At 30.8% G+C, this 26,052-nt stretch overlaps 1 protein-coding gene across 36 annotated transcripts in view; it reads right to left on the bottom strand.

Annotated features, from left to right (window-relative positions):
- Positions 1-281: 281 nt before the first annotated feature.
- Positions 282-26,052, bottom strand: part of Dscam1 (Down syndrome cell adhesion molecule 1) — a 255,910-nt gene continuing 230,139 nt past the window's right edge. For 15 of the 36 annotated variants that reach the window (XM_073956048.1, XM_073956049.1, XM_073956045.1 and 12 more), the window contains exons 18-25: positions 25,005-25,217; positions 20,151-20,306; positions 15,043-15,189; positions 13,307-13,611; positions 12,992-13,172; positions 11,139-11,300; positions 7,104-7,170; positions 282-878 (exon numbers count right to left, since the gene is read on the bottom strand). In XM_073956048.1, coding sequence (XP_073812149.1) covers positions 803-878; positions 7,104-7,170; positions 11,139-11,300; positions 12,992-13,172; positions 13,307-13,611; positions 15,043-15,189; positions 20,151-20,306; positions 25,005-25,217 — 1,307 coding nt within the window. In that variant the 3' untranslated portion in view covers positions 282-802. Of the gene's footprint in view, positions 879-7,103; positions 7,171-10,244; positions 10,260-11,138; positions 11,301-12,991; positions 13,173-13,306; positions 13,612-15,042; positions 15,190-20,150; positions 20,307-25,004; positions 25,218-26,052 lie in introns of all 36 variants that reach the window. The other 21 variants (XM_073956059.1, XM_073956055.1, XM_073956054.1 and 18 more) reach the window with 3 other exon arrangements.

Genomic DNA, 26,052 nt, shown 5'->3' with positions numbered 1-26,052 from the left:
ATGAGTCTGTATTGCTGTGGTGTTCCATATGTTCCTGATTATTTCTCTTATAATTGTTTGCATTTCTGTCTCCTTCAATAGTTTCTCTTTTTTGTATTATTTTTTTCTTACTTCCTTTCATGTTTCTCACTTTGCTTTCTTTCCAATAATAATTTATATCGTTTGTTTGTTTCCATCAAAATACACTTATACATTAAAAAAATCTTTTGTTTTTTTATAATCTTTTTAAATATAAGTTATATGTATATATATGTATGTTTTTTATATAGTTTAAAAAATGCAAAGTTTTTTCCTTAATTCTTATATATGTATGTATGTTGTTTTTCGTTATTTTGGTTTTTGTGTCTGTGTGTGTCTGTGTATTTTAGTCTGCTAAACTTTCGCACAATTCTTTGCCTAGGGGGAAAAATTGTTAAAGGTAAGACAACCGCTTAACTTTTTCCCCCGCAACAAAACATCATTTCATTCCAAGAAAGAAAATCGTATGTATGTGTTTGAGTGTGTGTGTTCTTTTTGGTTTCCTTATTTTTTTTGTAATTTTAAATAGTATTTTTTCGTATAAATCACTCAAATTTTGGTTTAAGTCAAATTGTGTGTGTCTGTTTCGTAGTGGCAAAGTTTTGTTTTGGTTTCACAAAAATTTGTTTGCCATGAGTGATGGTGTTTTGAATATTTTATTTTTTTTCTTTACTGTGCTTGACTGATTTATGACTGACTTCTTTCATTCATTCATTGATGATGATTATGAGGTGTTTCTTTGCATACTTAGCTTTGCTTATCATCACTTAAGCTAATTTACAAATTACACTGCCATAGTATCGTAGGCTGTGAATCCTGCGCCACTTTGTTGTTGGAGTTGTTTTGGGCCGGCTTCGTTTCTAAAAAAATGATATTTGGGAGGAAAAATGAAATGAAGAAAAATTATTATTAGTTAAATGTTATAAATGTGGTTAGTCATAGACAATATTTTTTTACAACTTTTCAAGCACAGGCTAGTTTAACAATTTAGATATTCTACCAATATGTGTTTGTAGTGCTTGTTTTAGCGAACCTATTATAGGGTATTTAGGGTCGCTATATGAATATTAGTAGATAATCTATATTATTTGGTTTATGGTACTACTGCCATATAGAGTAGCAGAGTTTTATCGATCAGTCTACATATATTTCTAAAGCCTGGGAGATTTTAGGGGTAAATGTTAACACTTTCAGTATCACGCCATTATACATAATTTTTTGGTTTTAAAGTCATCTGAGATTGATATTCTCCATATAATCGCTTATGATTTATTCCCTCACAAGGAATGAATCTAAACGTATTGAACTACATGTAGTAACTGATCTTGATATTTAAGTGATAGAAGAGTGTAAAGTGTATATCATACTCCAACCATTTTTGTAATGGAAATTTCATATCTTCTTGGAATAACAGTTTCACCAATTCTTCGGAATCGAATTTTCGTGAGTTCATTTTTTATCATTCCAAAGCAAGAGTAAAAGCACAACTTCAATCCAACCACTTCCATTTGGTTTTGCTGGGTTGGGTTGCATAGTTTTCGAGTGAACGAATTGAACTGTACTATTTATTGATATGAACTATTGAACTAGTTCTGCCAAAGTCATACACTAAACTAATGAGCAAATTATAGAAAATCTGACAGATTAGCGACTGAGCTTCACTGAAATTGTGAACGAATTAGGGATACGCAGTGAAATCAATAATCGGTTTTTCGATTATTCGGTTTTTGTGAAAAACTTAAAACTCGATTTTCGGTTAGTCGATTATTTGAGAGTGTCCTAAAAGTCGACTTTCGATTAATCGTTAACCGCCGAAAACCGATTATAATCGACCATTTTCGTTGATGCTATCCGTGATGGTTATATGTATACAAAAAAGTACCTTTGATTACGCGATTTTAGCACACCCAATAGTCAACTACGACTAATAGTCGATGACGATTAATAGTCGACTACGAATAATGATAGACTACGACTGATGGTTGACTACGAATAATAGTTCACTCCGTCTTCTGAAAGTCGATAAGGAATAATCGATTATCCGGTTTTCGCACAGTTAATAGTCGACAACGATTTGTACGTTTTTGTTACGTATCCCTAGAACGAATGATCTAAATACGATATACCGTTTTTAAAATTAATACAAAAATCATTAAATCAACAGGGTGTTTCCAAAATTATTGAAATACAATAGCATGTAGAAGAACCAAATGCATGACAGAATTTTACAGGCCCATTATTAGCTAATGCAACAACCTACTGAAATTATGAATGTTTGAACTAATACCACTAATACCCTAGACAGTCGGCAGCGTTAATTTGCATTAAGATCTGCATTTAATTTTACCTTGACTGACGAAAGTTTCTGCATTTACGAAACAGCTGATTGCTGTTTTTTTGTTGTTTGCACTGTAATTTTTTATTTTCCGTGTGTCTCAGAGCATGAATATGCTCTCTCCCTCATATGAATATGGGTTCTCTTTTACGGTATTGCCATATTGAAATACCTAAATGCGCATTAAATTCAGTTTGAATTTGTGTATTAAGAATGTGGATAATGCACGAATTAATTTCAATTAAGGCAGTTAATGCAAATTAACGCTGTCGTCTGTCTAGGGTATAAAGCTGCGGCGTTCCCCATGGCACAATAATTAACAGGTAGAATCAAGTGTTGTTGTACAACAATCGATACAACAATCACATAGAAATTTGTTGTTGTAAGTAATACTAGTGTCAATGGTATTTGTTAACAAAACATAAAAACATTATTTATATTACCATATCCGCAGGTCGCATTTTTTGAAAGACTTTGCTCTCGAATACGTTTTAATAAGATATACAAATATGTTCCACCAATATGTGATTCAGCTCAGAACAAAAAATACCTAAATAGTTTCGAAGCTAAAAATTGTTTCGCGATGGAGAGAAGGCGGTACCGCCTTCTATTTTTTGTTCTGAGCTGAATCACATACTGGTGGAACATATTTGTATATCTTATTAAAATGTATTCGAGAGCAAAGTCTTTCAAAAAATGCGACCTGCGGATAGATATATGTTCAGACAAATGACACAAAAGCTCGCAATGACACCAAAATGTACATAATATACAAGACTACAGTGTGGAGTTGGGTGTAGTAATGCCCGTCTTGGGCGATGGTTAAAATCCCTCAGCAAAATGTCAGCTATATTTATTAAAAATAAATGGTGTTACTATGTGCGGCAGGTCGTTCGGGCCCGAAGGAGGTTTCATATAATTAATATGAGAAAAGTCATTCTGTTTTACCATCGAAGATATTCATTAGAAATAGTTTTTTAAAAAGTATTTTTGCTCTGAAAAAATAAATATCCCTAATGTACACCCAAATTAGAAGAATGAATACAAAATGTCGTATGGAATTTGACACCAGTATTATGGCAAGATCAAGTCAGCAGGCACTTGCTTCTACCTGTTAATTATTGTACCATGGGCGTTCCCCAATGAATTTGTCCAAAAGAACTATTCTATGAAATGAACGATCGAAACGATATCCAGTTTGCCTACTTTCTTTAGTTCATCCAGTTTAGTTATTGATTTCTGAAGTGATCAGAAATGTCTGATATTAACCGTATGCGTTAGATGATTTATGTTATATCCATGAATGTAGCATAATTGTTTTATTATTTCAGCGAAGGAATATAAACATACAAACCATAAAAAAGGCCAAAATAAAGTGGTCATATACCGGAAACTGTTCGTTTCGGAAGTTAAATTGTCTGGTTAAGATCGTGAAATTGGTTGCCTTCTGACCTAAAGAACAACGTAAGACTAGTTGTCTTTTAGAACTGAATAAATAAAAATTTAACTAAGACCATTGAAGAAAATCGTAGCTAGATATTTATCAGTGAAGTCGTATATTCATCGTGACTCGTGTCACGCGTGCCTCAATATAAACATCGTCATGTATGTTAAAGAACCTGGAAAACAAAACAAAAAAATCCTATGGGATTTGTCAAAACTACATTCCACGCTCTCAAGAGAGCGTTGAGTTCTTTGTTTTTACAATCCAGGTTGAGATTAATATTTTTGCCAAATTGTGACCTCATATAGCGCAGAATTCAACTTGAAATATTTACTTGAGGGGACGATGATCCTTCTACATTTCTCTGAGGCTCAGAAAATGATGGCGATTGAATGCTTCGGCGTAATATTGACATGCATTTTCGAACCAAACAGTCTCAAGAAAGCGATAAGTTCCACGTATTGGCAATCATGATTCATATTCAAGAGAGCGTTGAGTTTGATGTTTTCACGATCCAGGTTGAGATTAATATTTTTGCCAAATTGTGACCTCATATAGCGCAGAATTCAACTTGAAATATTTACTTGAGGGGACGATGATCCTTCTACATTTCTCTGAGGCTCAGAAAATGATAAAATTTAGACCTATGTTGATTGATGGCGATTGAATGCTTCGGCGTAATGTTGACATGCGTTTTCGAACCAAACAGTCTCAAGAAAGCGATAAGTTCGACGTACTGACAATCATGATTCATATTCAAATTTTTGTGAAACTTTACCAAATGGTGAGCTCATATAGTGTCGAATTCCACTCGAATTCTTCACATGAGGGGAAGTTTATTATTGTATTTCTATTCCTTTTTACTACGTTACTGTTAAGTTCGGACATTTGCTAGAAATGTTTGATGTGATGTTAAAATATTTTATTGAATATTTTATTATTTATCCTTTCCGATTTTGTTCAGTCCTGTTTCTGATAAAATCAGACATTGTGCAGAAATGTCTGATGTTCGATAAATTGCGGCAGACAGAGTTTGTAATCATCAAAGGAAAAGATTTTTTAGGAACTAAAATTATGTATTCAATATCATCTTCATGCATTTTGCGTGAATTGGTAAATGTGTGTCTATTTATGTTTAGTTTAATTTGTAAACTTTTAGAGTTAAGAATTTAAAAATGAAATGAGTTCTCTTTGGACCCCGGAATGAACGGTTTCTTGTGCTTCTTTTCTTGGGTTTCTTTAGTTACACCTTGCAATGAGACTTGGAGTGGGTCATCAAATGCAATGCAAAACTCTTGGAACAAAACATGACTATTGCAAGAATTCAGATCGTTGTCCGAGGTTCAACATTCAGCTGACATTCAGAACTCCTGCACATATGCAAAAATTGGGATCATAGTCTTTAATATTCAATCTTAATTACCAGACATTAGTCAAAATGTATATTCCCTGTTTGTTTTCAAAATAGTCAGGCTTAATCCCATAGTCGTTGTTTTAATTTTTTATTTTTACCAGAATTCATACAGACTAGTCTGAAATCTGTCGAAAAAGATCTAGTTTAGAAAATAAGCAAAAAATAGTTTATTTAGAACATTTGTAAGAAGATACCCTCAGAATAATTCAGATCAGACTTGATAATACTACTCTGAGAAGTTCAGATTAGAAATCATATGTAAAATCATATTATGTATGAATATCATTGTGATAAAAAATATTCATTCAGATATTTATGCATGAAGCAAATAATAATAATAATAAGTTTCGAATGGGATCTACAATACCATCTTTAATAGTTCAGATATTTCAACTGTTCAACTGTTGTGAATGATATAACTGATGTTTTTTTCTTGCCAGTCAATGTTTTCTTTCATAAATTTATAAAAAAATCAAAAATTGTAGATTTTTGCAGAACCGAGCAAAACTTGTACTAATAGACTTTAATAGTTCAGACATTTCTTAGAAATGTCTGATATTAAATTGTTGCATAGGTTTGTCGATATAATAGGCCGTTTAGAAAAGGTTTCCTTTGTTAGGAGACTGTTCTCTAAAAGAAGAAATTTTCTTTGAATTCTTAAATATAAATAATTTAATAATTTTTAAATTATTATGATTTTTTTTATTATTATTGTTATTATTATTATTATTATTATTATTATTATTATTATTATTAATATTATTATTATTATTATTATTATTATTATTATTATTATTATTATTATTATTATTATTATTCTTATTATTATTATTATTATTATTATTATTATTATTATTATTATTATTATTATTATTATTATTATTATTATTATTATTATTATTAAATTAGAAAGCTTCTTTATTTTTATAATAAAAAAATATAATCAACGGCGTGATACTTCAGTATATAAATAATTTAAAGAAACTATTTCTGCTTAAGATATCAGCGGCTCACATTAAAATTCTCTATAATAAAATATATTTTAAAATCATTTAACAATAAGCAGAGATAAATTTAAACGAAGGCGTTTCATGTATTCTACCTAACCTCCAAACAAAAAATTCGAAAATAATTTTCTGGATTTTTCTTCTTCCTGGCTATTTTTTTATATTTTAAATATATTTGTGGCATAAAAGCTTCAACATTTTATAATTAATTTATATGTAGAACTTATTAGTACAATATTTGATTATTTTTAATTTTTTAATATAATAATTATTTTTCTCAAAACTGTGAATTGCATGAACATAAAATTCAAATAAATCAAAATTATTTAAAAAAATAAAAATTAAAATATTAACTGAAAATTTAAAATAAAATGTCATGCAGTTAAACAAAAAAGAAATAATTAAATATTTTTAAAGACACACACATGCATTAAACACAAAAACCAATTCAACTACTACTTACACAAAAAAGGATAAACTACGAATGCATACTAGGGTTCTACAAAATACATTACATACAAACTTACAAATGTCTTCGACTACAGGAGTTTTTTTTGGTGGTTGCAATTACAATTATTACAAAAAGAAAGTAAGGTAATATTTTTTTTGTTTCAAAAAATATTAAAGAGAATAAAGAACGGAGGAAAAAGAATACAAAATACAATTTGTTTTTAGTAAAGGATCAACACGTGATTAACATTATTGTTATTTTGTGGTGGTGTTGGTGGGTGTTGAAAGAAAATTAATTTAAAGTATCAACAACTGTTTTATTTTAAAAGCTAAATAAATCTTGTGTTGGGTTTTCAACATCGCTGTTATCTTTTGGATTATTTGTTTCTTTGGGGGATGCAAAGAGTAGGGGCGTGGTATTCACTCTTACTTTACCTTTCAATTAATTTACGCATTTCTTCGGTGGTACGTTGATCCTTGTGGATGGGAGACCTTTTAACAGCTGTTGGTTGGTTGGGGGTTTTTAGTCGAATATCATTTGCAAAATTCATACAAAAATCGTAAGAAAAAAAGTATATGTTGGAAGGATTTTTTTGCAACATTCCACAACAAATGTTTGTATACAAAATTGTTGTTGATAATGAAAAGAAATAAAAAAATAAATAAAAATAATTTTTTAGTCGTTTTAAGAAATTAAACTTAAAATCATTATGGGGATAATCTATGCAAATTTAAGCGATATTTGAATGTTTCTATTATTTACGAAAAATTAAATTATGGCAAAGGCGAAATGCAGAGAACATCGGGTAGTGACATGGGGGTCGAAACAAAAAAATTAAATAAAAATAGTTTTGAATTATGTTGTTGGCCTATCTATTTTATGATAAATGCAGATATTATGTGGGACAAGGGGTCATTGAAATAAAATACAACAAAACGAATATTTGTACACATTATAGTCGTAAAAAATATTTAAAATATGTACATAATTTTGAAAATACTTTCTCAAAAACTTAAAAAAATATGAAATTTAATTGCAAATGTCTCGTTGGGATATAAACTATTTTCTTTTCACATGCAATTACATTGACGTAATGTACATAAAATATAAAATAATTTACAATAAAATACCATAACGAAATATTAGAGACTTAACAAAAAAATTGCACTTGTTTCAAATTAAAAAATATTAATAGCTCTTGATAAACTCAAAAAAAAAAAAAAATAATAATAATAATAATAATAATAATAATAATAATAGCTCCTGATTAACTAATTCACACATGGTTATTTTACGCATTAAACGTTCAGATTTTTATATTTCTGGGAAAATTTAAGACTTTGAAATATATTATTTTTGTATTTGATTATCTACTAACCCTTTTATTAAAATAGTAAAATTAACAAGAATCAAGCTTTCCCGACAAGTAAATACCTTCACTCTATATAGGCTGGGCAACATCAAATTTTCAACGGTGGCAAAATACCCCTCAGTAATGTTGACGACATTTCCTGAGTATTTCAGCCATGAAAAACTTCTCTAAAAGTGGTGTCTTAGGACACGCCGTTCGGATACGGCGATAAACTGTAGGTTCCATATCATTGAGATAATATGAATCGGGGTGCACTCATTGATATGAGAGAAGTCTCCTTTGTCCCTTATGGGATGTTTGTGGAACAATTATTATTATTTTTATATATGTACCAATATATAATAATAATAGAATTATTTTAAAAATAAATTGAATTTTCATAGGTGACAAATTTTGAAATTTCCAGATTAATTTTTTAGGCGTTTTTGGGTAGGTATTATTAACAGTGGGCCTAATTATTCCACTGAGCACAGTAAATATTTTGTGTCCTATAAGTTTAGACATTTATCAGAAATCCTTATTTTTCATAATTCCCTCAGTTCTGTGTCTGATAAGTTCAGGCATTGCCATTGAAATATCCGATATGTTACACATCGGTCCTATTTAAAATTTGTATGTGGTTTTTATTATTTTCAGAATTTATTCAGACTTTTCTGAATACAATCGAAAATAAAACTTTATGACCTCAGTTTAGAAGTCATGTCGAATTCTTTGAATAAAATATTCCCAATTGGATCCCAGTATTTAATACTCAGATGTTAAATGTTTTTGGAAGTTTACATACTATTTTTTATTTATAATAAAACGAGCATAATTTTTTATTATATTCACTAATTATTTGTGCCCTCAGTAATTAAAAAATAATAATATTTATATGAATAAGAATAAGAATAAGAATAAAGAAGTAATTTTTTACAAAATATATAAATCGTTTAGTCACAAAAAATGAAATGAAATTTGGTGCAATATGATTAAATTTGTACAACTATGTATATGGATGTGTATGTATATGTGAATGAATCTATACGAAAGGTGCATCATTACAATTCAATGGATATGAAATATAAATTAATAACGCATATTTGAAATGAAACCAAAAACCAAATATTAAAAACAATTTAGTTAAAAAAACACATTTTTAAATATAAATTAAAAAAGAAATCATTAATTATAATGCAATGCGCAAAACACAGTATGATTAAACTTTGCATGATATAAATATTTTTATATGATTGATATACTGAAGTGATTTCATGATATAGATATGAAATATGTGACGACTGTAAGGACCTACTGTTCAAAAATCTCTGAATTTGAGAACAAAGACCGTTTAGAAAGATATTGTAAGTTTATTGTAAATTTTTATATTTATATCAGTTCCTTAATTTGAATATATTTTTGTATATTTGATAGAATTGTGTTTCTAAAAACTTTAACGGCAGTGCAATCAATTATTTGAGTAGTTTTACTAGGGCTCTACAAGTGAATATCCAACATTGTGGATACATTAAATAAAGTTTTCCTAGAATTCCAATTTACAGCTTCGATATGTTTCCAAAAATATTTTTAAATCATTACGTTTCCCATTTCAAAACAAATGCCTAGTTGATCTGCAGCCAACTTCGTAGTTTTAAAAACAAAGAAGGAATTACCAGTACGGACATTTTTTTTTATTTCTGGCAATTCCATCAATGTTGTTCATATTGTGTATGAATTTTATACAAGTCAATCTCTATCACTGTGGATATGTTATATGAAGTCTTCTTATAATTTGGCATTACAAATTCGATATATTTCTAACATACTTTTAAATCATTACGTTTCCATTTTCAAACTGTACACAATAATGTCCAGTTGATCTGCAGCCAACTTCGCAGGAATTGCCAGTACGGACATTTTTTTAATTTCTGGCAATTCCTTCAAGTGATTTTTAACACTTTTAGAAGTAAAAAGTTATTTTAATATTTTGTTTGTAATCACTAATCTACAATAAAATTCTAGACAAATTTGTTTCCGTACAAGAGATAGATTGCTCATGACTGAACTATTTGTTTGGGCGATAATGATATATTTTTGTTTAGAGAAGTGATTATGATTTTCTCTGGTGATAGGTGAGATGGAATTGTTTGGTGACAGGGGAATGTGATGATCACTAAACGATTAACACACTCAAACGAATATTGTATTTTACAATGTCACTCACCATCTTTAGTATCTTCTGTTAAATTTATTTTTTTTTTTTCACATTTTATGTACATACACATAAAAATTAGTTAATAAACAAAACAGATAGTTTTTTGGTTGAGTGAAAAATCACAGTAATTTTTATAATATTATTTATAAATGTATATATTATATGTGTACAGATATATAGTATACAAGCTGGTCTACACAGACATTTAGTTGTGAATTGAAATCTTTTCTCTTGGATTATGATAAATCTTCAAAATATTATTACGAATTTAATTAATTGTAGTTAAGTCATTCGGGCATGTTCTGAGACACACTTCACCTCTCACTTCACCCCTCAAGCATTTTGTTCATCCCATATACTCCTATATTTGCGAGTTTCTTGGGGCTAAGATTCATTAGGGTATTTAAAATGAAGAGTACACCCTATTCCGTCCATTAAATACTCAAAAAATATGGGTAAATTGGGTGAACAAAATGCTTGAGGCGTGAAGTGAGAGATGAAGTGTGTCTCAGAACCAATGGTGGGCAAATTGCGAGAGACTCATGTATTTTTTACATTTTTGTGTGTGAGGCAGAGCATTTCTGCCCATCAGTGCTCAGAACATACCCGATTACTCTTAATTTTTGATTGAGAAAAAAAACAATTGTTATAAAACAAATTTATCCTAAAAAAGCCAGACCAGCTATTTAGGAGGACTATCAGTAAAAACACAGAAAGGATCATTGAAGAAAACGGTAAGTCAAACTTTTAAACACACAACGCAATTTCTTGTAGACCAGATTAGATTAATAACAATAATAAAGCTGTCTGATACATATAGCTATGAGTTTATATGTATGTATGCATATTATATAAGCTATTTCGTTTTAGTATAATTAATTATAAAAATTATTCACAACTTACCGCCATAATTGCCACGTGGTCCATGATCACGATCACATTCTGCTTCGGATATTTCATTGCTTTCCTTAGAATCATTGAAGGATGAGTTGCTCATATCATGATTACGTGGTGGTGGTGGTGGAGGTTCAGGAGAGCTGTTGCCACCTGGATTGCGAGCGGAACCTGAAATTTTAGAAAACGAATTTTAACAATAAATTTGAATAAATATTTTAAAAAATATAAATTCAATTCCGTTTTTCCTTCTAAATAATATGTGAATTTGCGACCAACTTCACAACAAGAAAACCTCACCAAGAAATTCACTGCCTTTATTAGAACAAAATCCTGTTTGCTACGTTCTATTTTATAGTTCCGAAATTTTTCCAAAAAAAAAAATTAAAAATCTCTTTTCAAAATATTCAATCAATATAATGCCCAGTTGATCTGCACAGAAGGAAATGCCAGTACGGACAAATTTGTTTTCATTTCTGGCAATTCCTTTTTTGTATTTTTCATACTGTGAAGTTGCCTGCAGGTCATTTTGATATTATTCGGGGAAGAATAAGTTCTGACAATTCCTTTCGAATTACTTTTATTAGTGAAGATCAAATTATTACGTCATTATTTGAAACAGTTCAAATGGGAACTCATCAAGTAAGGAAATCATCAAAAAATTAAAATTCATTAAATTTTTCCATTAAAAATAACAAACAAAGACAAAAGGAATTGCCAGTATGCACAACGTTTTTTTTTCCGGCAATTCTTTCTGTCTTTTTACATATTGTAAAGTTGCGTGCAGATCATCTTGGCAGATCATGCTGGAAATTGCTTCTGAGATTTTTTAATATGAAGTTGGCTGCAAGCCGCGCTGGTATAAGCTTTGTTCCTTTACATTAAAGTTTTACCTGTTTTACAATTTTTAACTCGGAAAGCATTCCTTAACCCCAAAAAGTAGTAAAACTTGAAGCAAAATTTAAAAGAGAGCATGCCAAAATGGCTTTCTCTTTTACTACTTTCTGCTCGACCAATTTCGTGGCGTATAAATTCGAAAAAACAAAAAAGAAAATAACCCGCACTGTCAAAGCAAAATAAAGAGAAATAAATAATAATGAAATTTAAACATGTTAAATAATAAAATAAAAAACATTGACATTTATTTTGTTTCTTATTTTTTTAAGCATCCATGTTTTTTTTTTTTTTTTGACATTACTGCCAGATCTACTATTTTTCCGTTCCTTTGCTTTCGTGTAAAACTTGTTACGTGAGAGCAATTTTGACAGTTCTCTCTTTTGCTACTTTTACTATAAAAAAAGGAAAAGTAAAGGAACAAAGCTATTATGCTTAAATTGTCAATTGCCGTGTGTGAATACAAATCGAATTTTTTTCATCAGCTACCTTAGAAATGCCATATTAAATACCATTATTTTATCTGTTCCCGTTTAAAATTGCTGGCGTTATAAGAACAAACTTGAATAAAGTAGAGTTCCAATTAACAGCTTAAATATGTTCCAAAAAATATTTAAAACTCCCTAACCTTTCTCCTTTCCAAATATTCAAAATAATGTCCAGTTGATTTGCAGTCTTATTTTCGTATTGAGAAGTTGGCTGCAAGTCATGTTTACATTATTCTGAAAACAATAAATGCTGGCAATATCTTTTGAGTTCTTTTTATGAAATTGGCTGCAAGTCCACTTCGAATTATATTTGAATTGTTAATTGCCTCATGCGCATTCAAATTTAAATTCAATTTGGAATTATCAATGAATCCGTTTTTTTCACATTCCCCTGACTTAAATTCCATTGCCTTGTTTTACATTTTTCTCAAGCATCCGAAGTATTGTTTTGAGTTTTGCCCCATGTTGCCCTTTACTTACCAACACTACGTCTTCCCATAGAACCACGTGAGCCATAATGATCATAAGGGGTACCATATGGACCGCCATATTGAGAGCCATATTGATCTTCTTCGGGAGCACAGTTAGCTGGGTCATCATATTCGGGTCCAGGGCCTGAGTACAAGCTACCACCTTGGGAGTTGACACGGGTGTAACGGCGCTGGAGAAAATATTAAAAATTAAAATAAATAACAATTATTTAAATAAATACAAAAATCGATTTCGATTTCCTATTTATTTAGCTCATTTTGCAACTTTAATTTGTTATATTAATTATTTTTTCTTCCAACTTACATATTGATCTTCTTCAGCACAATTAGCAGGATCATCATATTCAGGAGCTGGTGTGTAAATCGATGATTGACCACCTTGGCTGTTCTTGCGAGCATAACGATTGGCACGTGGCATAGATTGTGAGCCAGAGCGTGAGTGCATATGACCAGGATGTCCGGGTGGGCCCATGGTACCAGCATGACCGGGTGGAGCATGACCATTTTGATGGGGGAAGGTTTGGAAGTTCATTGCCTTGGTAGGATCCATTTCCTCACGGAAGCCCAACAAATGGAAAGTGGCATAGGGACAGATTTCATCTTCCATGCCTGTGTTGACATTTTTCATAATTTTTGTGGAGAAAATAAAATTTGAATTAGAATATTTATCTTGGATAATATAATTACATAACAGTTAATGTACAATAGTGTCAATTTGTTGGTGTTTAATTTTATTTTCAATGAAATATACGAAAATGAAATGAGTTGATTTTACATGCATAGATGAGAGAAGACCAATTATACCTCCATGTATTATTGTTTAAAGAGTACTTACTATAAATGTTATTTTTTTGGTTTGGAAAATGGTTAGACAGGACCATTAGTAAATGAGCAAGTATAAGGTTTTGTTAGAAAAATTAATAACGGAAATTAAGTTATAATGATAGAAAATGAAGGGTATATTTTTGGGAAAGTATAGAACTTCTGGAAAAAAAATAATTTTATCAAAAAATTACCAGACTATTCTGACATATGTATATTTGAGCCAAGAAATTAATCAATTTCTCAGAAAACTCAAAGACTATTCTGCCATATGTCTGAAGCGAGAAATAAATATTTTTCTCAGAAAATGTCCAGACTATTCTGACATATATCTGAACCAAGAAATTAATCAATTTTCTCAGAAAACTTTCAGGCTATTCTGATATATATCTGAAGCAAGAAATAAATTAATTTTCTCAGAAAATGTCCAGACTATTCTAAAATATATCTAAACCAAGTATATGGGAAATTTAAAAATTAGAAAAATACTGAAGTGGCATATATTTTGAAAAAATCGAATTCAATCGAGTATCATTTTTTAATTAATATTCGACCAACTTCTTTTTTAACCGTTTGTGGTTTAGGTATGGGAATTTAAGAAGGGAATTTAAAAACAATATGGTGGTGACATTTTAATATGTGAAGCGAAGTTGCGCGTTAATTTCCCCCATCATTAAAAAAATTGGCTGCCCGTAAGAGCTGTTGGAGTATTAAACGCATTTTACACTTGCACTGTTTTATAAAACATGCGTCATTTAAGTTGTCAATTCCATAGATTATCTGTCAAATAAATGACGTAAATTCCCAAACCACCTGTTTTAAGTGCAAGTGTAAAATGTCTCTTACGGATATTAACTAAAATGCCTCTTACTGATATTTTTCGGACATATAATTCACACAACAATTAGTTTTTTTTTTGCTTTTTATAAATACCATGATTTTATACTTTCCCACAAAATTAAGTAAAGTTAGTTGTAGTAAGTAAAAATAAACATGAAACTAAAACTATAATTAAGAAAATCCAGCTATGTTAATTAATCATTCAGAAGTTAATTTCAGTACCGATTGTTATAGTTTTTTAGTAAAACTATCATCCCTACAATTTTACATCTATATTTTTTTAAACTAATCTTTTCACTGGACTTTCATTTAAAAATTAAAATATACAAGAAACTTAACAAAATAAAAAAAATCATAATCAACAAAACCACAACCTACCTGGATGTTTATATGTACATTCATTGATATTATGTACATGACCATAATGATTGCCATGGGCTGGTACTGGTGGTGCTTTCAATTCTTCATATAAATTGGGTCTTCTGGGATCCCAAGTTGAGTGATTTGAACGCATACCACCACGTGCTATATACCATAGATATAATTTTTACACATTCAATAATTGATTTTGTTGGAGGATTTAAGACCACAAACCGGATCAATTGGAATGGGCGGGGGAGTAATTGTAGTATTGGGATGTTTTGGGTAGTTGAGGTTGAATATTGGTCCAAATATTTTTAATAACACATATTTTGTATATATTAACACACATATATAGCAACATAAAAAATGTTTTTGTTGAAAAAGCCATCAAAATATGAAAATAATAAAAAAATTTACATTGATATTAAAAATAAACTTTAAAAAATATATATTTTGTATAATATAATATTATTTATTTCTAGAGGAAAAGTAATTGGAAGTTATAAAAAAGTAGTTAAAAGTCTTCCACATTACGGAGATTTTTCTCACTGTAGAAAAACCTTTTTAAACATTTTCTCTACTGCAAAACACACTTTCGATAGTTGTGAATACTACAAACGGCCAATTCGGGGGACTTATAGGCTATTTAAGAGACAGTTTATGTAAAGCGGCCATCAGACCACCTGCTTTTTCACATGTATGTTGTCACTTTGGGTATACTAATATACAGAACAGCTGATGTCATACATGTGAAAAAGCAGATGGTCTGATGACGGCCTTAGAGATCAATAATTTGGGGTCTTCGACACTATAGATCACCTGTTTTGAATTTTAAATTAAAAAAGCTGCCCAGATGCGCATACATATCTTGTATTGACCCTTTTCGGAATCTTATATGTATGTATACGACAACGTTAGCTAGAAATTTCATCGTAAAAGCGGAATTGTAAAAAGACTGTATTCTGTACACTCTTTTTTAACTCCATCTATACTTCAAATTTAACATTATTATTAGAAGCGTACTGAACAGTATTCTCCCAAAAAGCTAAAAGTACTTACAACATTGTTTCAAAACCCTTGTTAAATTATCCAAGGAATTACTTAAAATAACCGGCATAGACATTGTAGGATCACCATTACTGAAAAGCCCTATAGATTTCAATGAATCAACACAAAGATGTATAACATAACAAGATAAGACATTTCCATTGCTACTATACATCGGCAGATGGTGCTGGTGGTCTAACATAATGCGAAGTTACAATATTGTGACATGAATTATGTTATATTTAACATAGTTCACATTGGTGTACGCTTTTGTTTCTGTTAATTGTATGTTATACATAAACGCCATCTATGCTTGAATATGAAAATTTAAAAAATTTTGCATGATGTCCAATCTTTAAGATTGTATGTCTTTGATCAACAACATCACTTTCACTGAAAATTTTCTATACAGAAGAAACATGGTTTGTGTCTAAGAAAGGCGAATTGAAGAGCATAAATATGAGAAGAATATTAAAATAAATATTCTACTTTCATCTTTTAGGAAAAATGGAACTAGCTGTAGGTAGGGCCATTGATGTGTAAGTTAAAGTACTCAGGACAGTTTGACGATCGTATGTCAAATTGTCCTGAGTTGTGTAGTTTACTTGAAAAAAATCACCTTGCAAAAATGGAATTTACTTGTGAACATCTTCGTCCGATAATTTTTCACAACTTTCGACGTGTATAATCACGGCAAGAGTGCATCGATCAAATTAAATCTTTGTATGTCGATAAAGGGCCATTCTACAGCACTACGAAAAACTGGTTTAATTAATTCAATCGTTGCCGACAATCGCTAAAAAACGAAGGTCGTGAGTGTCGTCCAAACACGGGCCAGAAAAAATTATGCCGTGCGTGAACGGATAATGCACTTCGAAGGAAATGTATCTTCGATTAAACTAACCATGTGACCATGCGTAAAGCCGTATAGCACATCAAGAAAAAAAGGCGTGGTCAACGATTTTCGTCGCCAGAAAATGCTGTTGAAGCATTCAAAAACCATGCTTTGGAAGTGTTTCAATCGGAATGGAAATCGTGCTGAAGACCTTCAGTTATACAAATTATCTCTTCTGAAGTCTTTGAATCCTGTCTTCAAACGAGGACCTCTACTAAGATACTATATTCCAGCATCAGGCAACCCATACCAACGCACATTGCGTTGTTTGCATTAGTATTGGAGACATAACATGCTTAATAGTCATTTCGCTAAGGGGACGCATACACAAAAACAAAAGAAGCGACACACAACCTTCTTCATTGCCTGTTCAGCTGAGACTAAATCGTTTTGTTCTCTCCACATGTTGTATACGTGAATAAATATACGCTCCCAAAGAGCGTGCGTGAACCCTTTGCCTGATGCTGCTATATTCCATAGAAAACTTCGTATGTGGCCTCTCCCTAAATGTCTTCTATTTTATAGCATACTATTAGGGCGAATATATATTCCTCTATTCTATTAAGAAACTCTCCAGAGGCATTTTATTTTGTCAAGGACTTTATCAGAAGTTTTTTGTACCATTTCTAAGCAATAATTATTTTGTTCGCTATCATCCTCCTCTATACGATAGAGTCCTCTTTTCAGATACTGAAGTTTTTAATAGTCACTGGAAGTTATTTGATAATACGAGGTCAAAAAGAAAGGTGTAGAAACAGAAACTAAGAGAGACCCTCGATTCTATAGATGTCGCGAAAATAGTCATGATTTTGAGGCTGACCGAAGGTACAAACACTTCGCTTACTGATTCACTAAGTTGAATGAACAATTTATGCTGATCCGGACCATCTAGCATGATTGAAGATCAAACCAACAAGACAATGCTGTAAATGACATTCACACATTGTAATTCTTGGACGTATGGGCGATCCAAGAAGCAAACATCAATTCGGAGCATTAGTCTGTAGCAGCCAAAGTTTGCACGCGGCATATTAATATATGCATGCCTTGGTCTCGAAAAATTAGATAAGGCAGTTTGTTTCAACTATTAGAGAATAAGTCTCATTGCCATAGCGTACAACATTATTAGACACCATAAAAAAGTGACTGTGAATAGGTATGTAATGACGCTTCATGCAAAAAGTGCATAGTTTTAGCTTAACCACCCTATTACAGGGTGATATAGTCATTATTGCAGACAGAAACCATCTGTGGTGAATAAGGACAGTATTGCCGATTAAGCATTGCCAGAAAATGAGATAAGGCAGTGTGTCCCAGCTAATGAGGAGTTGTAAAAAGTGATAAATGTCGCCATAATTTCGCTTCATGCAGTATTTGCCTACTTTTACCACCCTGTTACAGGGTGATACAGTCATTAGTGTATACAGAAACCATTCGTTGTGGGAAAGCACGTAATCAATAAAATCGATTTGGCATTCTCACAAAATGATATTAAGCAGTTTGTGGCGAGGCGATTTGACCTAAAGTGTGTGTCTCTTTGAGAAAAAAACCAAATAGTTACGTGCTGATCCAATAATTAGTGTAGACAAAAAATTGAGGTCATCGATAACTATTGATGCAGCAGAAACATTTGCATGCTTCGGCACTACTTATCTACTTACTTTTTCAATGTTAATTGGTCCACTTGATTCGGATGTTTATGAAAATGTCAAATAGATTGTACAAACAAATGTTGTACATACTTTTGGGTGAGATTTGGCCGCTGGAAAATCCACTTTTAAAAATAGACTTTGAAAATTATAAGCTCTCCAGCAGGCAAAGAAAGTATTGAACTTTTCAGTGATATTGTACTCTTGTGCCTACGACTGTGTATCACAATAAAGGTAATGACCACACACAAACACACACACACATGTCGTTGCGCTCAACGAGAAGAAAAGGCCACTTGAATGGTGAAACATGCAGCAATTCAATGTTCTCAGTTTATTATTAGAATAGATAAGAATTATTGTTATGTTGCATTAGGTTAAGTTAGATTGTCATAAGTAGTTCGTAAGTGAAATCTTTTGGAATAAAAATCAGTGCCTTACGAGCACTCAATAAGAATAGACGTCGACGTCTTTTCTTCTTTACATAGATAATGGTTTTTCGAAAACCATGTGATCCAAATTGAAGAAATAGGGTAAGCGAAATACGTTTTTGGAAATCTATTCTAAGTTGGATTTATCGATCAAATGTTCCATAGATAAATTTAGAATTCTATTCTAAGTGCGACTAGAGACCAAAGAAACTGCAATAGTCCATCTATTTGTGTCATAGCGGAGTAGAACTGTTGTATAATCAGTCGAGATACGAGTCACTTTTATATACATATATATCATATATAATATTAACAAAATAATAGACTTGAACCTTTGTGATGAAGAGCAACAAAAATTAGACATTATAAAGCCGATTCCATGTGTGGCGAAATTGTACCAGGGTATACATTTTATTGTGCAGTTGGTAGAATTCACTGCGGAAATTTCTTTGTAAGAAAGTTCGTTTTAGGGCGTATAAATTATTAATTTGAAATAATTTATTATTAATTTAATAATATAATTTGTTGTACTATAACTTCCAATTACTTTGCCATTGATATAAGAAACACATATATAAAACATATTAAATAATAAATCTAAATTTCCAACAACATTTATATATAAAAATGCATGCAAAAACACCAACTATATAAAAATTATAGAGATAGAGAATAGAATTCCAAGTCTCTATAATTTTTAATGAAAAAAATTATAATAAAAAAACAATTAATAGAAAAAATAGTTTCTCTTTGTTATGAATATGGATGACTTCGTCTTCTGGAGTGAATGTGGTTAACATTTTTTTATGATTTGAAATAAGCTAAAGCCTGTTAATTGTTGCTTGGTTCGTATACACAAAAAAGGAATAATGCAAGGAAATTCAAGTGTATATAAATATTTCTTATGTTTGTCTTGTATGTATATTTATCCTTGCTTGCTTGCATTTGATTTTAGTAGTTTGGTTTTTTTCTTTGGCAACAAAAAACGCAATTGAAAATGTATCGAACAAAAAAACAATGATGATTCTCAAAAAAAGAAAAAAATCGTTGGTATTAATAAATGTTGTTTTGGAAAATTTAGATGCTTACTTATCACTGTACCTCGCTTAATCCGATCGCAGGTGTTGTAGTTGGAGCCGGGTACAGGGGGCAGCTTGCGGTTAGGTGGTGCAATATATCCCAATTCATCACGCAAATCAGGTCGTCTTTTGTCCAGAGTGGCGCCAGGTCCCATTGTCTGATTATAAACTACATCATCTAGAATTAATATTTGTCGGGTCCAAAAGAACAAAAAAAGACATATGTGTTGTAAATACTGAAGATGCTTTTACCATTTAGAGATGTGGGCTCTCTTTGTTTTTTGTTAGCGAAAATTTTAAACATTCTTAACATTTTCTTTACTTTACTTCTGTTTTTTCCATAGAATTTAGTTTTTGTTTTGGTGCATTTAAAGAAACAATCACAAATCATTCGAATTTTGGTGCCATACTTCATGAAACTGTAGTTTTTTTTTTGATAATTTTTTCAACAAGTCACTCACAATCCTGGGCTATGTTTTGCTCAAATTTGCTAAATATTACAGGGTGCTTACAAAATTAAATAAACAATTACCAAATATACCAAACAATTTTCTTATTTGTCTTGTGATGGAAATAGAAAAATTAATTATGTTTTCATGAATGATTGCATCGTGAAATAGAGAGAATTTTGATTTTTGCGATTACTATTTGAATTTATAATTTTTCAATATTTCTTTTCATATATAAAAAGCATCTTAGTCTTTATTTCATATAAAAGGGGAGGGGGGAATAATATATTTTAAAAGAGAGGGAGGAGGGGCTGAGAAAGTTAACAACTTTACACAAAATAGTTTGAATAAGAAAACACAAAAACACATTAATTTTGGGAACATTATAAACAAGTGATAGTGATGGAGACAGAGAAAGAGTCCAAAAGTTGGAAATAAAACTGCTGGGGAAGGTAGTAGTAGTTATTTACACAGTTAACCAAGGCAGAGTAGGGGTGGAAGATTATAATACATAAAGATTTGTTTTTAAGGATATGTAGACATAATTACCAAAAAAGATAAGGTAATACTTTCAAATAATGTTTCTAAATTGATGTAATTGTTTGGGAGAAGGGGTCTGTTTCCTTTTCAGGGAGGAATATTAGAATATATTTAGTTGTTTTTTTCTAAAACATTTAACTAATATTTTATATACATTTATTTGTTCTATTTATTGTGGCATAAATATTAAGATTTCAAGTAAACAGATCACCTCCATCTTAATAACCATTGTGAATTATAATTTTGTAGGAACAAGATGTTAAAAAAAACTTACAATTCTTATTTTTGTGATGTGTCTCCTTTGAAAATCTAATACTTATACCACAATTTCCAAACTTCTATAAAGTGTCTGGGCTTACTTCCCAAACACTTGTATCGCAAAAATTTCATATTATGCCAATTTTTGTTTAATGAGATGAGAAACAAAAAAAATATATATTTAATAATGTTATATACACAGAATAAATTAACACTGAAATTATGTTTTATTTATATACTTTTCTCTATGTGTATTCAGATATGTATTAAATGTCTGTATGTGAGGGTTAAGGTGTCTAGTTTATGGGGGTTTTGTAAAGCAACGGAAATATGTCCTTAAAGTCTGAAAACAGTTTAAGAATTATGATCTGGAAATTGGCACAACTATTGTCCAAACTCTTTGCAGAGAAGTTGCATATTAGGCTCTAGTGGAAGCGCTTGGAAAATAAGTGGCTGAATGGATGTGTGAAGGAACAAAAAAGATGTAGAAACAAGAACTAAAATAGGCCCTCGTTATTACAGATGTCACGAAAATAGATTCGAGTTTGATGTTAGCCGAAGGATAAAACACTTCGCCACCTGATTTACTTGGGTAAATAAAAAATTAACCATAATTCGGTCCGCAGATTTTCATCTGTGTTGACACTATTGGAGAAGTCTCACTTCCATAGGTAATAACATTCTGAGTCACTTTGAAAAAGCTAGAAAGAGTCTTCATATGTAGGTAGATAATGCCGCTCTATGCAATCATTGCCTAAAACCATGCTACAGGGTGATACATTCATTAGTGAAGGCAGAAACCATACGAAATGTGTAAAAACAAGAACTAAAATAGACACAAGATATTATAGATATCAAGGAAATAGGAATGAGTTTGGCCGATCTAAGAAGCAAACATCAATTAGGAGCATTTGCTTGTAGATGTCAAAACTTGAATTCGTCATCTTATTGGAAGCACGAAACCCCAAAATAAGAAAGTGCAAAGTCTCCATGGTAGGTAGGTATGCCGCTTCATGAAATAATTTTCTACTTTTAGTTTTGCCACCCTGTAACAGGGTGATACAGTCGTAGAAAGAATCCATCAGTGGTGGATAACGAACTTAATCGGTAAATATTGTCGATTTTGCATGCTCCAGCTATTCTGGAATAAGCTTTCTTTCCATAGCGTAAAGCATTGTGAGACGCCTTGAAAAAAAGTGAAAACAAGTAAAAAAGTATCAGCCCTGGAAACCAAATGCCGAATGTCCGACACGTCTGAACAATTTCGGATGCAAGATCTTTTAGATTTCGTTCCGATTTCTAAACGATAGTTTAGATTTCGTTCCGAATCGATTCGATCCGATTTCGCTCCGACATTTCGTTCCGAAATTATGTCAACCACTTCATACAATTTTCCTTAAGATATCGTTACGATTTCGGATCCGACATCGGACGTAGCGTCCGAATTTTGTTCCGATTTCAATACGATGTCGATACGATTGGTTTGCTGGGAGTCGAAAGAGATCTATGTGTGAAATGAATAGAATAGAATTTTTTGGCTATTTTCTAAATATATGTCAATGCCTTGCCAATACATTTAATTTGAATAAAAACACAAAAGTGTTGAACTTTTACAGAGGAGGACGATTACGCCAGGAATCTTGGAGTTTGACTACGAAAAACATTATTTCGCTGTAAAGAGGAGACAAAGATATTGAACTTTTGTAATGTTGGTAGGAACTTGATATACGTTTTGAAGAAGTTTTACGATGTGGAAAATTTCGGTCAAATCGGATACTTAATTCGTAAGCTTATGTATGATTATCGCAGATAGTATTCACTTCAAAATGACCCAAGGGCTGGTCTTAAGTTGTACTGTTTAAAATGTTTAATGGGAGATACCTGCAGAAGTGGTTCATTATTGTCCAATTCGGACCTGATTTATTTCTGGCAGAAATATTACGACGTGCAGAATTTGTACCAAATCTATTGCTCTCTTCAAGAGTTATCGTGCACACCATTTTAGTGAAAATTTTTGAACTTTTTTTGGGGAGGTACCCGAAGAAAGCGACCGATATGACCAATCATCAAAATTAATGTAAGTTTGGACAAAATATTACGAGGTGCAAAATTTAAATGAAATCGTTTGATCCGTTTGAAAGTTATCGTGCGAACATGGCTAAATCGACTCCGAATTGTCTGAAACGGATTTCGACCAAATATACTTCGGATCTATAACCACTATTATTTCGATGAGGCACATTCGTGATCGAATTAAAGTAAAGATACTCCACGACTAAGTTGGTAATTCCGCCCTTAATTCCACCTAGTCACAGACTTAGACATTCATCAGTGTAGACAGAAACCTTGAGTGATTGGTAGGTAAATGTAGTCAGAAACTATTTTTGAAGCGGAAACTTTTCCACGGTTCGGCACTTCCTACCTACTTACTTTTCTAGAATATTTCTCAAAATTTAACACAAACTCAGTGTTGCTAAAATGTTGAAATGAAAGAATATTTGAGCTCTAAATTGTTAATAAATCCGTCATGGAAAGACGCACATGAAATAACTTTACGGAAGCCAGACCATATGCTAGCTGCTTCCTTTAACATTTATGACAGAAATGACAACTATTTATGTTGGTCTGGACTTTGCCCAAATCCTTGGAGAATATGTATTTCGAAGTCACAATTGTTATAAAATAGTTGCCAGCTACAGACACTACAGGCATTGACCACCCAGCTACTGGGTGCCTCAGTCATTAGTAGAGACACAAACCTACTGTAGGTAATGTGTGAAATTGGCAGCTATACTATGTACTGTACTACCGATGGTTTCAACGCAGGCTTTCCTATGCATTAGAGCATTAGATAACTTTTGCAGAACTTTATGTGTTTAAGTAGAAATTTATTCGAAAGATTTGCAGTCGAACTTTTCTATAAGAAATTTGCCTATAACGAATAATACTCTATAACGGAAAATATTAATTTTTTAATAAAATATTATTTTTTTATACCGAAGTTTCTCTATAAGGTATTCAACAACTACGTTTCAGAGGAGTTCGACTCTTCAACTATGGTTGTGTCAGGTCTATCAATATATTACACTTTAATTTTTTATATATAACATTAATATTTTTTGTACTAAAATGTTTGGTAATTTTGGTTTGTTTTTTCTGTGATATTTTTTAAAAAGTGTATTGCACAACTATATATCTTAAAAAAACATGCTATAACATTAACATATATACACAACACTTATAAAAATCTATAAACCAAATCTAAAAACAAAATTTAACTGAACCGAACTCTCTATTTACTTAGATTGCTGAATATTCAGTTAATAATGAGTGACCTTTGAAACGTAAAATTTCCGCTATTTATTTGTGAGGATAAGCGGCCATAGAATTTCGTTGTTGTATCGTTTCGAAAATGTCAACAACAAAAAAACAGAAATAAAATAAAAAATCAAGAAAAAAATTTGTTATGAAAAAAGATAAAAGTTATAAAATAAAATCTGTAAATAAAGATTAATATAATATTTTTTTACAAATGACGATAGTTTCTTTGGTAGAAAGAAATATCGCTCATCAGTTTGAGAGAGAGAGAGAACAAACTCTCAGGCATTCCACACAACAAATCAACCTACAATAAACATCCTTTTGTCCACCGCGTAAATCATCTGAACGTCTGCGTGATAGGGCAACGCAAACAACCAATATGCCCACAAATACAACAATAACGGTGGCAATCAATGGTACCATAAAGTTCAAATCCAACCATTCGGGCATCCAGGCGGGCAAACGTATGCGGGTGTGTAAATTACCAGAACCTCTGCCATCATCGAGTGGGGCAACAGTTCCTGGTTTGTGACGTTGTTTTTTTTTCAAGGATCAGGTCGTAGATTTGTTGTATTTTTTATTGTCATCGTTGTTGTTTGTGTTTGTTTTTAAAATTATACATGCATTTTTGTTGGTTTTTGATTATCATGAATGTTCGAAGATGAATGAAATGATGATTGAAAATAAGTTTTGGATGTTATTTTTATAAAATATTTTCAATTTTTTATGACAAATTTCAAGTAAATTGTAATTAATTATAAAATAATAAGGAAAACGCAAATTTTGATAAAAATATATAAATTTTTCATCAAAATAATTATACAAATTTTCCAAAAAGAAACAAACAAATTAGGAATTTTTCAAAAATTAATAAAAAATATTTTCGATTTTTTAATAGTAAACAATAATATTTTCGAATTTTTTTTAAAAATAGAAAAAATATATTTTTAATTATTAAAAAAAAAAAATAATAATATTTTAATTTTAATTTTTCCAAAAATTAAAAATAAATATTTCCAATTTTTCAAAAAATTAAATGAAATATTTATTTTTTTTTTCAAAAATTTAATAAAAACAAATTTTTTAGTTGTTTTAATTACAAGATATTTTCAATATTAAAAAAATTGTTAATTTTTCGAAAATTAAAAAAAATCGTTTTTATCAAAAATATAACAAATTATTTAAATTAAAGGTAAAAATTAAGAAAAAAATAATTCAAAACAATTAAATAATTTCCAAATAAAAAATTATAAAAATGTTCGAATAGTTAAAAAATTACAAAATAATTTTTAAAATTTCAAAAAGTATTTTAATATTTTTCATATTAATATTAATTAATTTATATTTTTATTTTCG

This window comes from Musca autumnalis, unplaced genomic scaffold (assembly GCF_047663935.1).
Source record: "Musca autumnalis isolate F117 unplaced genomic scaffold, ASM4766393v1 scaffold_5, whole genome shotgun sequence".
In the NCBI taxonomy this organism is placed as follows: domain Eukaryota; kingdom Metazoa; phylum Arthropoda; class Insecta; order Diptera; family Muscidae; genus Musca; species Musca autumnalis.
Note: the sequence above shows the minus strand (reverse complement) of the source record. Positions and strands in the feature narration are given on the sequence as shown.